We start from the raw sequence: 14,760 nt of genomic DNA, 5'->3' as shown, positions 1-14,760 counted from the left end.
ATAACCTTGAAAATCAAAAAACTATTTTTTTTTTTGTATTAAAAAAATATCTATGTTTGGACCCCACAGGTACAGACTACTTCCTATAACCTTTTGGTTAAAATTGTCACCAATATAAAGAAAACAAATGCTTCAATTGCATTGAAAACATCTAAACTAATTGCTTGTTGTAAAATTGTGCGTCTGAAGTAAATCCTACAACCTAAAACCTACAATAACTGCAAAGAGACAACTTTAAGCATACTTAAAAGCAGTACCTACACTTATATCCTAGGTGAACTTAATGCCCTTCTATGTGAACTTAATGCACACATCTTTCGCCGAACATTCCTCGCTTCGGTCTAGGACTTTCTAACTTCGATTATTCAACCAAATCACTATTCTTTCGATTAATACTTTAAATATTATTATCGACATTTAACGATAATAAATTTTCGGTATTAGATACCTTATATAAATAATTCAAATGCAAAATATTTATTTATATAGTATGTTTCTTTGTAAATAAGTCTTATAATTTATATTTCGATACATTCACTTATTAGACTTTTATTATCGAGACTAGTGTCATTAATACCCGGTTTTTCAAAACTTAGGGTATGGATATTGAGCTAGCATACATTTTTTGTGTAGGCGTAGTAAAACAATTCTGAGAAAGGGTGGTATTGAAGGATCTGTGTTTTTTTTATTTCTTGGCCCAGCAAAATTTGCAAATAAGTTAAAAAATTGTATGAAAGTTTTGTATCAGAAAAGAACTTTGTGCAAAAGTAACACCGCTGCTACGAGAAGGCATTGTCGATGAAATTGTACAGAAAAGTCGAAGATAAGGCAGGATTGAGATAATTGTGTCAATACTCGAAATTTGTGAAAAAAAATTTAGCAGTAGTGCAAAGGGAATGGTGAATCAAAAGAAGAACTTTGTGTTCATAACCGCTGGAGTTACTATAAGAAATTATGACAACTACTGTCATAGAATTCAATTGCGCTCATGTCTGACTTTAAAAAACTTCGTAAAGACAATCAAAAGCAAAGGCGTAGGGAATTGTTCTCCGCTGATTTAAAATAAAACACTATGTAAACTTAAAAACACTTTTAAATATTGCAATATTAGACCTTGAGCTCATAATGAAGCGAAATTTCTATCCATATTTTATGTTTCATTTAAAGGTTTGATAAAGAAAAGTTTGGTAATAATGAAAAATGAGTTTTTAATTGTGGCTTAATTTCGAATTTATGGAATTCGAGTTTTTGGATTTCCGTGGTTTTGATTGTCGATACGATTGAAAAATGGAAATTTTTTTATAATTGCAATCCACTTTTCAATCCTGTCGACAGTTTCAAACTTCCTGCAAGTTTTGCATGTATTGATTGTGCTGTCAATGGTTTTATTAAATATATGCCAACGACAGGCAACAAAAATCGAACAGCAAATAAATTGAAGAACTTGAATTCCACAATTTCGATAGCAGAGCCACGATAGCAAATTTATTTCAAGTTACACAAGTGTTTGCTGATTTTTTGGCACTCTCTGATCAACAGATTAACCATGACTCTAGTACCGTTGAAATTTGATTTGTGTGTATGTTATCGTAGGTGATTCGATTTACGTGTAATTTGTCGCTGGTGATATATCGTGGATGAAATAATTTGCGTGTGGATTGTTATCGGATGAGTTGTTACGCAGCCGAAATGTATTTTCGTTATGGGTTCACGGTCTATATATGCTGTTACCTTTAAGTAAAATTTATTGTATCTTATAATTAAAAGTACACGTTGCATTCTGCGCATGTGTTGGAAATAAATTAGCGAAGATAAAAAATTATACAATAGGTGGTATATGATGTATACTTATATTAATATTATTATTATTTTTTATTATTGTATTGATAACGAATTTGTAATGTTGTTTTGTCGAAAAGTATATCAACAATAAAAATAATTAAATAAAAATTATGTGAATAATAAAAATGATTCATTTTAAAATAATAATTGTTGTTAGTTTTGAATTAAATCGTATCAATCAGTAATGCAAGTGGAATTTATGAAAAAACAATATTTTTTATCAATTTATCTATACCTAAAATTAAAATTATATTATTTTGGTTTTTAATACAAAGTGATTTAAAAAAATGAATTTAAAACAATCACAAAGTGTTGATTCTGATGTAAGTATTAGTTTGGAGTTTTAACGTTTGTATTAATTTAGTGAGATTTCCGACATTTAAAAGGAAGTCTCCGTTTTTAAAAATTTTTGGTCCGGAAATTTGGGAATTTTCCATTTTTTATAAATCCCTATGTTATAATTATGGCTTTTTCAAATGACATTAAAAAACGGAGAACAAATTTATTAGCATTATACTCTATACTATTAGTTTTATTTTTGCCTCTCGAACTAAAAAAAAGGGGTGTTATAAGTTTGACCGGTTTGTGTCTGTGTGTGTGTCTGTCTGTGGCGAATAAAACGAATGAACCGATTTTAATTTTTTTTGTCTCGTTTGAAAATTGAACAGAGAGTGACAATTTCACTTGTCATATTTTACTTCGAAGGATTATTTCAACACCAACATTGTTAATTGGCTAAAGCCGATCAGGATTCAAGACCCCTTCACAGTTTTACCTGCTTACAAATTTTAAAGTGCTGAAAATAATTTTCCAACTGAAAACTGAGATGGCACCTTTAAAATCGTCTCCGGAAATACTCCACGACATATTCACCGAAATTTCATTGTTGATAAAGTTGTCGCGTTGCCGTAAGATAACGTGGAAATAGACATTTGCTTGTCTCGTCTTCATCTATGGTCTCTCTCGTCTTTATTCTAAATCATGATAATTTATAACAGAATACATATAGAAAAATGGGGGGAAGGAATTATTCTATTACCCCTACGACAATTGCAAGCTTTTCTTCTTTTGTTTCTACGAATTGTAATATCAGCGATTTTGTTTTGTTATAAACGATGTTATAAAATCTTCGAAATACTAAAATCGATCTATAAACTCAACACTATAGAATTACGATTAAATGATCATAAGCTAATAATGATCATATAGGCTTAAATAGTTGATAACTTAATACTAAAGTATAAGTATTATATTTATGTACTACTGTTGAAACTAAACTTTGTAGCAAAAGTTTAACTAAATCCTTTTAAAATCTTTGTAATTATTTGTGTATTTGTTCTATTGTTTAAATTATATATAGATTGAAAATTACTGCGTATTGGCAATGAAAAAAAAGAAATTTTCCTTAAATTTATTTTCACTTTTATTTTATATCACTGACTGATTTGTTGGCATCGATAAATTGAAGGTTAATGTATCAAATTTTATTTATAGAATTATTTTAATTACTACAATTTTTTAACATGTAAAGAGAACATCAAATATTTAATTAAATCGAATCTACTCATTTTAAGATTCTTTAACGTCTGTAATAAATAACTTTTTTTTAACCGTCGGTGGGTTTGGAACGGGGCCGATTGAAAATTTGAAATCGATGAGTGTCGACCCCAGCCAATTCTAAAACGTCATTAATTAATGGCATCCGTTGTATTTGGCATTTATTTGTTGAAAAATTACTCTGATCAAATAGGGGATAATCCTGATGTTGAATTGGGACTCATAAAAATGTAAAACAAGACTTGATGCCATGACAAAATTTGTAAGGGAAATTAAAACGAAGAAGTTAACAAAGATTGCAATCAAAGGTTGCTCATCTCCTTTTAGCAAAACCAAGTTTTAGAAGCAATCTCTATGGCGATACTCACGTTTGACGTCACTAGTGGGTTTCTTTCTCTTTGTATAATTTGGAATTTTTAACGTTCATATCTTGCGTTCATACTAGTAAAGAGTTTAAAAAATCAACTTCACTTTTCTATTCGTGAAGTGATAATTCTTCACTTGAAGTGATAAAAAAAATTTAGCCCGATCCCCTAATACTTCCAGTTATTGAGTCGGCTTACCACTTACTAAGTTACTAAGGTACTAGGTTAATAATTGTCTGTGGTATATCTCCACTCCAATCTCTTGATGGTTCTGAAAAAGTTGTTCATCATAAGAGATGTTGTTTTTGACAGCGGCAGCCTTCTTCTTTTATTTTAAAAGTGTAGGTATTTGCTAAAAAATTAAATCTAGATTCACTACAAAATCTCCACATTCATAGATATTACTGTGTATATGGAAGGTACGTGCCTTACGAACGTCCACGTGAGATTTCTGAAAAAATTTCTTAATTTTAACCAAAAAATAAAGCCTGATTAGATTAGTATAGATAAAGAATTTCAAAAATAATATTGTTTGTTCTTTTAATCACTGATAATCTATTGAATTCCGATTTTATAAATCCTAGATTTGTAAAACACCACTTAAATGATAATTTTTAAAAATATTATGAATTTATGGTATACAAAATTTTTTAGCATTACTAAATTTAAGCATATTTGCATTAAATTTAAAATTTATTCCCTGATGAATATTGTCAACTTTGCCCTTTATAAAAAATTGTCAAAAGGTCTAATTTTCTACAAGTAACAGCTAGATTAATTTCAGTTAGGCTATCAACTTGTATGAAGTTCAAACTCAATAAAAAAATTGAGTTAAGATTGGAATTCAAAAGAAATCAAATAAAAACTTCATTTTAGTTGTTTTGAGATGTTGATAGTCATAATAGTACCCTTAAAATTATTTCTAAATATTTCGAGCGCTTCACAATAAAGAGGAGGAGAAAAGAATCCACATACTAATTACTGGCAAGTGGCGGATCCACGCATATAGGCATGGGTGATGGTTATGCCCATCACCTAAATGATGATTTCATAAAATTAATAAAAATAAAATATTGAATCGGTTTAAATAGTTAGTCTATTGTTCCTAATTTCATACTAAACTCCCATCTGATAATTGTTGGGGGAAACATTTTTGTTTGTTTAAAAATTCGTTTCAAAGCATGTAGATTCCAAAAATCGAAAAAAAAATGCTAGCAAAATTCACGTTTATTATTTTGTTAATTCTTTTTCAAATAATAAAACTCTTGACTCATGTACCAAAAATATGATATTTTAAACAATAGCTACAAATAACGATTGTTTTGTTTAGATAAATGTTTTTAATCTAAACACTTTCTTGAAACATTAATCTGTGTTTATTAAAAATATTTTTAATTAGTAAAAGAATTAATTTGACCTGACAATACAATTGTTTTTTTTTGTGGTAGGTATTAAAACTTGAAAGTGTTTAAATTACTTAGAAATGACATTATAATAATATTTTGGTAACTACGCATTCATTTATAATTGTGTCAAATGCATACTTAATTATATACATAGTTAGTCATTTGAATCGATTAATCCAAAAGCTTCCTATAGTACACCAGCTACAAGAAACTATTGAAGGCAATAATTATTACAATTGAAAGAGAATATCTTATTAAATTTCTATAACAAAATTCTTGTAAAAGCAAAGTCATTATAAAATATCTTAAAAAGCACCACACGCTTTTTTACTTTAATATAAATTTTTTTGAATTAAAAGATTTATTTTCTATCTTTTAGTTCTACTAGTTACAAAAGCGTGTTTTTTTGTATTTTAAACTATTATTTATTCTGTATTTTATAAATATGGTGGGAGCGCATGTAAATGTATATAATTATTCAGATATGGTAATCGTTAACCCTGAAAATCTTGATCAGGATAATCAAATAAACTTATTAAATTATTGTATTGTCAATTTTCATCGGTTCTTCATAAGTATATGTAATTTCGAGTTAATCCGACGTTTTGAAAGGGATCAAAATCATGTTCAAGTTTTCCGTTACATACTAACATACGTATGAAGCTAATAAAAGCGTGTTAAAAATAGAAAATTTTACTGCATCAAAAAGCAACCAATAAAGTTCCCCATATATATGAATATTTGTTAAAGTTTGAGGTGCATAATTTATAGCTTAAGGAGGATTCTGAATCCTCCGAGATTCTTTCACTGAAATGTACAACGAAATTCAGCCTCTATACATTAAAAATTATTATAATTTCGAATGGATAATATATTAGAACTCTTACCCTAAAACCAGAATGAAAGAAATACTCTTACTAATGACCTCTAAATTGAATTTTTTATAAGTGCAACGATCTTAAAACTTTTAAAATAATTATATCTTTTATTTATTAGGAAGTAAAAACAAATGAATGTCATTTAGTGGGATGATTCATTTTTTTTGGTATATTTTTTTTTTATACATTATGACTTTGACAAAAGATATTTGCAAACTTTTTATTACCCGTAGGTATACGATCAAAGTCATATTTAATGATTTGAAAAGCAATTATTGGAATTCATTAAAGCTGACAGTCAAATCAGTGGCGGACTAAACAATATTTGGAGAGTATAAAAACATAATCATACTACAATTTATTAAAACTCATAGTAATTTTGTGTACAATAAGTTAAACTTTGATTTAGTTGATTTTATCTGTTGCCAAAAGTTTAATTTTTTCATTCATTCACACGAGCATGTTAAACTCCGAAGTCGGCCATTTACTGTATATGGATACATACATATTAGACGAAGAAACGAAGAAATAAAGTTACTCTTACTGTTTAAACATGGTTTTGAAGTTTTTGTCAAAATAAACTGTACGAATATCAAAACAAATAAATTTTATGTTTTCGAAACATACTAATCGATGTATTGTTTCAATGTGCACCTTTCGTATAATATGGAAATTAATAATTAAGAAGCATGTACAAAGTTATGATAAAAATCACGTAATAATAAATTCAAAGGGCCAACAGGGATATTCGTGTTCAGCGACCCCAAAAACCCCCTTGTTACAAGTTTGAAATCATTTTCGTCAAAATTAACCGAATTGTGAATTTAATATTTACGGTCAATTTAAAATGCAATTATACTAATTGCATATTTTTAATTATAAATCAAATTATCTCACAAAATTTGCTGACGCTCTAACGAATCGAATGCCGAAAATCGTTTTCAAATCCGACTTACTGCTCAAATTTTTCGGACTTTGATCATTTATAGTGCTTTGTTTCGTCTATACCTATATCAGCAGAAACTAAACATAGGCAATTTCAAAAATTTTTATTGGTGTTATTATTTCTCCTTTTCTCTTGGGTTTTGTATGAAACAGTATAATACAAATAAAAATTTTCTACTACAAATTATATATGAAGAATTCGACTAAGTGTTTTGTGTTTTAAGTCCGCCACTGATCAAGGTGTTAATTATAGCTTAACAAGTTTGTGCAGTTCATAGGTTTTTACACATAAATTTAAATATAATAAATAATATTTTATCGTTCCAATTGATATTTAATGCAATTATTATATTTACATGTGAAACATTTATTTTTTAATAATGATAAACAATTAATTAATGTTACCAACAGTAGCGTACTTGTAAATCTCAGGACCCCTCTATCAAAATTTATAAAGAATTTTTTTAAATTTAAATAAATTAAATAAAACAAGAGAAGACAAACAATTGACTGAGTTAATTCTTAAAATATTGTATAGAAAGCGTTGAATGTCAGTGCTTGCATTATTTTTTATAAATTATGAGAGTTTATAAAACCTACCCAATTCTGGAGGCCGAAAATTTATTCGATTTTCAAAAATTTAGAAAGTATACTACTAAGTTATTATTTGAGAACTTGGACAAAATAAATAACTAATAAGTTTCTTAATAATAAGTTAGTAGTATATTTTATCATGCAAGAATCTTTCACAAGATTACTAGTTGAAGTTACCTGTAAATTTTCAAGTCCCTATCTTTAATAGTTTAGGAGAAAATGGAGACCAAAGTTTTGTCCTAATTTGCGCCCTTACGGGTGGTGTTGACGAAAAAATGTTTCAACAAACAGTTGTTTATTTAATCTATCAAAAAAGCGGTCCGTTAATACGTCATACTTGTACCAATTACTAAATTATATCCACCAATTGTAACCCTTTCATGAGCAATTGAATGCACTTATCTGTGTAGCGGTTTTTACGCTACTGGTTATCAGTAACAAGCAATTTAAGTAATGTCAACGAAACAATCATACACACTTAAGATATGATATTTATAATTGGTAAGCAAACAGTAAATATTATAAAACTGTTATAAGGTAGAATCTCAAGGATAAAAAAAAAGTATGTACGAACTTGATTTCTATTTTTCATAATATTTAATTATTTTCCGTTGATTTGAAAATTCTGTATTATGTTGCTTTTAAATTGGTTCAAGTAAATAGCTCTAAAAATATGTTTTTCAAAAAAATCTCTTCTTGCAAAACTTGTTTGGCTCAAAGCGGAGCATCAAATAGAAACTTTGAAATTAAAGTCTCACCTTTGAGGTTCCAAATTATTATATATTTAATTCCGGCTCGAAATTGATAAGAACAGAAGAATATGTTAAGTTCAAAAGTTACTCTTTAAGTGCATTTTTTTTGTTTTTTTGTGTCATATTTTCGAAAACCATAAAAATTGGCAGAAAATTGACTTGACAAAAAGGATTCTACATTTATTTAAAAAAAAAACATCGAATTCAATCGACAATCATTAGGTCGGAAACAATTACCCTGAAACACAAATAATACATTTTTTTACAACTTTATGCTAATAAATAAAAAGATTCACAAATGAAATTTACAAAGTTTAAAAAGCCCGCGACAAATTTTTCGAGATTCAGAACCCTAAACTCGCACTTGAAACATATTTAAGAACACTTTCCATAAAATTATCCTTTTCCTTAGAGTCTTCTCAAAACTGAACCGATTTTGGGGATCATCGATTATTTTTTACTTGTTCCGTCGTTCGATGTTAAATTATCTTTGTAACGAAACAAAAAAATTGGTTCATTCGTTTAGGCCCTACGATGCCACAGACAGACAGATAGACAGACATACACACACAGTGATCAAACTTATAACACCCTTTTTTGGGTTCGTGGGTTAAAAATTATTTGAAAGCAAGGAAGTAAAAGAATTTCAAACAATTTAATTTTTATATACAAAAATGCGACTAAAACATTTTTCCAAAAAAAATAGCCTTGGAAAATTAAAATCAATATTAATACATAAAAAAATATTATACAATTTTAATTATCATAAAATGTTACATAAATTATTATTAATGCAATTTATAGTTTATTCATTAATTTATGATTGTTAATTAATTTATGTATTTCTCAAAGTCATAAGTTTATTATTTTAAAGAAAATAATTCTAAAAAATTTTGCAGCGTTTTATTATACTTAGGCATAAAAAAAATTTGGAATTTACCAAAACTATTAGTAATGATATACAGACAAACAGAACCAAAGCTGTTGATAAGTATATCGATATGTCAATTGATGACATTATATCGATATGTCATCATACATGCCATTAATAAAAGAATTCTAGTACAATAATCTTAAGAATAATATACAGACGTAACCATATGATTTTCCACTAAAACTTTGGTGACTTTTCACCCCCTCCCCCTCTGATATAATCATGAAAATAGCTGAAATCTTTTGTTTTCTTGCATACTAAAAGGATTTGATACTCTGGTCAAGATTAAACCACCAAGCTTTTTCGAAAATCTGGCATCCATGCTTGGTACGATGTCATCCTCAGGATTTTAATTCAAGATTGTGCCTGTGTTGGTTTTCAAGCCTGGCACGATGTTATCATTATGATTTTAATTCAAGGCTGGGCCAGTAAGGGTTTTCAAGCTTGACTCAATGATCAGAAATAAATTTCGATTTTTGCCCCAATTTCCTAGATCAGTTTTCTGCAGTCCTCCATCAAATTAGCAGTGAAGAAGTGAAGAAGTGAAGAAAGAACTTCCAATCTTGAACCAATATTGATTCAGTTGTTATTTTTTACATGGGAATTATAATTTTAAATATAAACTATCTTTATCAAACAAAAAAATACACTTGAAGGAATGTGTTTATGGGTATCAAAATACAATATTTGATCATTTCACCCTTAACCTACATTATTCAATTAACTTGAACGGTTATTTACAAATAACTGATTTCCTATAAAACTAATAAAGAATATTTTTACACAATTGTGCATGACAAATATAGTAATTACAGTAAAAATAATTGTTATTATCTTACTTACTAGATAATAAATCTTAATATAAGTAAGATTGTAGGTAAGTGCAATTTTACCTTGATTATACCTCTATAATTTTTACATGAATACCAAATTGAACAAAATGGATCATTAGAAGACTACTAGTGTTTGACCTTTGAAAATTTCATAGAATAAAATTGATTGCCTCAAAATTCGTCTAATTATGTTCTGTTGAAAGAATCCTATGTTTTGATTTTAAAACGTTTACCGGATAAAATAGGCCTAAAATTATGATTTTTCGTGAAATTCGTTACTCCAATTGGTTTTCGTGAAAAAGTATTTCTGTAAAAAGAGATAAATTGTATTTGAAAACGATGAAATTACAAAAAAAATTTATAATAAATCAATTTTAATACTTTATCATTCCATACAAAAAAGTTAAAAAAAGGAATACAGAAAGAAGCAAAAGCCGTTAAAATGGTATAAAATACAATAATACTTATAGCGTTATAGCTTTCGGTCTGAAATTCACAATGGAATTTGTACCTAATTTATCATCAAAATTGAAAATAAGATAAAAATAATTTCAACTCTAAATCTACCCTGCTCGTACATCCCTTATATGGACGGAGACACTTGGTTTTTTTCTTTTCTATGTCATTGGTAATATGTATACTTTCTATTAAAAATTTAAAAAAAAATTGTTTTCACTCATACCAAGTGAAAATTATAAAAAATACTTTTAAAATATGTTTTTGAGATTTCTCCATAAAAACAATGTATTTTAAGTCGATTTTCACTGATAATTCTCTTAAAAATTTGCACGGATACCTATGCTGAAATTCTAACCACATATTCTTTGAGTAAAAGTATGCCTATAAAAAATTTTAAGCCTTTAAATCAATTATTGTTGCCATGCTGATACATCCTTAAGTACAATAAATACCATGATAATATGAAATAACCTACCATAATAAAAATGATCATTTGTTTATTAGCAAACAGTAATTACTTGCAAACAATATTATATTTTAATTTGGATGACGTCAATGCATCATAAGTTTAGTAGACTTAAAAATTTATAAAATAAATATTCAAATAGTAAATTTAAAGCTAAAGTATTATAAATAATGTTATTGTAAACAAAACTTACTAATATTATATATTATTGAAATGAAACAAATGTGAAAATATACAGAGCCGCAAGAAGGTTGTGTAGAGAGAAAAAGAAAAAAAAATGAAGGTTTTTCATTTATCGTTTATTGAACTTTGTTTGTACACACAATGCGAGGACAAAGTGTATGTTAATAACAGATTATTATAGGTTAAAAATTATAAGCCATCGCAATAATTGTACCTCATATAGGGTACTTGAACTTGTTTATTGTATTTAAATTTTCTCTAGTTTGTGCGAGAGTTGGTCTAGGTAGAGAAACTTTAGTATTTGGAGCTCTCTACGAGCATTTTCTCTACATTCTAGCTAAAGAATGTGGAGGAAAAAAGCAGTTTCAAGATAAGAAATTTTTTGTGGAAATCACTATGTTAGTATCGGCGTAGTGAACGCCATACTGTATACTAAATTGAGGGAATAGTAACATTATCAATAATTATGGAGGATGAGTCAATGTGTCAGGCCTATACTGGTTGGCGATACCAACAATACTTCTCGTAGATACCCCTATTCAATACTGTAATATTACCAAAGAGGTTATATAACATAGAGGCTTAAAAGCATAGAAAAAGCAATAAGTGAATTATTAACCGTTAAAAAAGAGGCATATTACGGTTGTATGTTATTACTTCTATGAATATTACTTACGTTAACATGGATACTATAGTATTTGTTTCTATGCCATACAAGCATTGCAGTAAACGCCATACATTGCTTACCGTGTATATAGAAGAAAATAGGTTTAGTTATATTAATACAGCTCATTTCAGTATATTGTTAAATGTCAAAATACGAAGTAATCCAAAATCAAAAAAGACTTCTTAAAGAGCTAATGTTTCTGATCTTTTAGTAGCTAGATAGTTTATGAAGGAAATATAGTATATTTGAACACAAAATACAGAGAATACAAATGTCGCTAAATTATGTATAATATACAAAAATGTAAATTGTAAACTTAATAAAAATATAGAAAATTTTACATTTTTTGTTTAAATAAAAAGAACGTGTATAATATTATCTAACCTTCTAATGTCATTGTCAAGTAAAATGTGTTATGTCTCAATATTTTGTCTATAATTATTGCTAATTTTAGCTCTTTGGATTCCGTTTATCTAAATAAATTTTAAAACATTTTTAGTTCACACATTTATAATTATTTACGGTAATAGCATTTGTGTTATCTTGTGTGTCGTCGGTGGTAGAAGTTTCCCTTAACCCACCATTATTTCAACACACTTTTTGAAAAATTTAAATATTAAACAGAAATCGGTAAAAAATTATTCATTTTATTAATATGTGACTCATGGTACAAGACCCTAAAACCTTTCATATTGCCTTTTGAATCACCCCCACCGATTATACTGAGAACGCTTATTTAAAATAAAAATTTTACACTTCACTCTAACATAGGATGTTGGTGATTAAATTAAGAAAAGCGCTTCAAGATTTTCTCTCTTCTCTTCTCTGGGCATCCAGTAACAGCTTCTACTCCTTTTTTCATTATTGATTCAGGGTTCGTTTTTTGCACTTGTAAGGCGGCATGCTGATCTATAACAAAAGACAAAATAGTTCATTGATACACAGGGCGTTGTTTTCATCTAAGATACCTTTTACATTTTCAAGCTCCATCTAATAACCAAGTGAGTCAAATTATTTTATGAAACTTTCAGATTTATAAACACGCATTTTGCAGGCAAGTCATACCATTATTTTCGTAATTAAATTTTTCTAATAACTATTTCGATTGGTTAACAGTTAGGTGTAGATCTGTTCATACCGTATGAACATGTAACTCAATATGTAGGTAACTACACCGATCTGTTAACAAATCGAAATTGGTATCAGAAGAAAGATAATTTAAGAAAATAATGGCATAGGCTTGTCTGCAAAAAACCGTTCAAGGAAAACATTGATTAAAATTAATTTAATTAAAAATAGCCATGGACACTTTTCGATAGACAAGATATCAGATGTATGTTTATAAATCAATGAAATTTCATAAAAATTATGCCTCATCTGGTTATTCGATGGGTGATGATCGACCTTATTCTATTTCATAGAATATTATCTTAAACCACAAAAGAAGAACACAAATTCGAATGCAAAATTGTTTAATTAAGTTTTATATATTAGTTCATTATTTACAAGAAAATTTACTAACTATTTGTCCTCTATCTTGTAACATATCTATTTAGAGAGGTTAGAGATGGTCAAAGGGATTTATTATCTCGTTTAGTATAGTAGTAGGGATGTTAAAGTGATATCAGTTATCGCGTTTGATATTACATAAGTATTACTTACATATAATTTAATAAATTAAATTGAGAAAGTTATTGGTCCAGTTCTCAAAGGGCTATACCCACCATTGCTTGTTGACTTTCGTATGAATCTTCCTAGACAACCGATAACAATTTACATAATTATAAAAAAAATTCAATATTATTAATTAATTATTTGAAAAAAAAAAAAAAAAATGACTGTTGTGCTTTATGAATATTAGGAATTTTTTCAAACAAAAAAAAGAATATTATTTCAATACTTTTTATTAACTTCTATAGGAAAGTTATTGTAAGGGATCCGAAAATATAATTTGAAATTTTGAACATATTTCTTATATGTTTCATAGTCAGGACAATGTATTAACATCATTTTTGGATTGATGTCTGTATATACGAATGTATGTGCGTTCGTTGGGGGGCATTTATTCGTGATCTCGTTTTTGCGCCAATCGTTGCCAATAACAGCAAGATGTGCTGAAACATTGCGAAAAGCTGAGCATAAAAATTGGGGCGTTGGAGTGTAGGAGTAAAATAAAACTTTTTTCTGTAAATATTAGGAAACTGGAAATTTTGCTCATTAGTAAAGTTGTCGAAAATCAGTAAAATAATAATTTGCAGAAATATTTACAAATTCAATATTTATACTGAACTAGTTTGCCATTCACCCGCTTTGTTGGGCTTAAAAGTAAAGACCACCGCGTTATAGCCGCTCTGTTGCTTTCACTTATCCCTCTTCCATAATAATCGAAATAAGGGTAGAGATGTTTTATACGGGTAAAATATAGGTACCTACATATTTAAATTTTGTTTAAAATGTTATATAGTCTTGATTCATTGAGTGAATCAGAACAGATGGCCATGAATTGTATCTCGTTCAACATTTTTACAGAAATATTTAATTTATGGTTCAAAATGGTGCTCATAGATGGCGTAGTGAAATGTTATAGAGTAATATAATTTTTTTTTAAATATATCTTTAAAAATTATAGTTCATGTGTTATTCTGATTTATGAGCTATATTATTGTTAAGTTTCATTCAAATCCATTTTAAGTTTTTGCCCGAAAGCGTAACAAACAAACATCCTTACTTTCACATATATAAAATATTTAGGAATAGGGATTTTATGAATTTGTTTTGCAAGTACCAGATGTTGATCATAGAAGTTCTTGAATACAAAGAGCGTGCTTTTCGAAATCGTTGGCTTCTAAGGTATATATCTTCGAATATTATTATTTATT

General features: G+C 28.0%; 1 protein-coding gene across 1 annotated transcript in view; it reads left to right on the top strand.

Annotated features, from left to right (window-relative positions):
• Positions 1-2,039: 2,039 nt before the first annotated feature.
• Positions 2,040-14,760, top strand: part of LOC123300222 — a 47,201-nt gene continuing 34,480 nt past the window's right edge. The window contains exon 1 of the mRNA XM_044882750.1: positions 2,040-2,165. Within this exon, the coding sequence (XP_044738685.1) occupies positions 2,130-2,165 (36 nt within the window). The 5' untranslated portion in view covers positions 2,040-2,129. The remainder of the gene's footprint in view (positions 2,166-14,760) is intronic.

This window comes from Chrysoperla carnea, chromosome 5 (assembly GCF_905475395.1).
Source record: "Chrysoperla carnea chromosome 5, inChrCarn1.1, whole genome shotgun sequence".
NCBI lineage: Eukaryota > Metazoa > Arthropoda > Insecta > Neuroptera > Chrysopidae > Chrysoperla > Chrysoperla carnea.
Note: the sequence above shows the minus strand (reverse complement) of the source record. Positions and strands in the feature narration are given on the sequence as shown.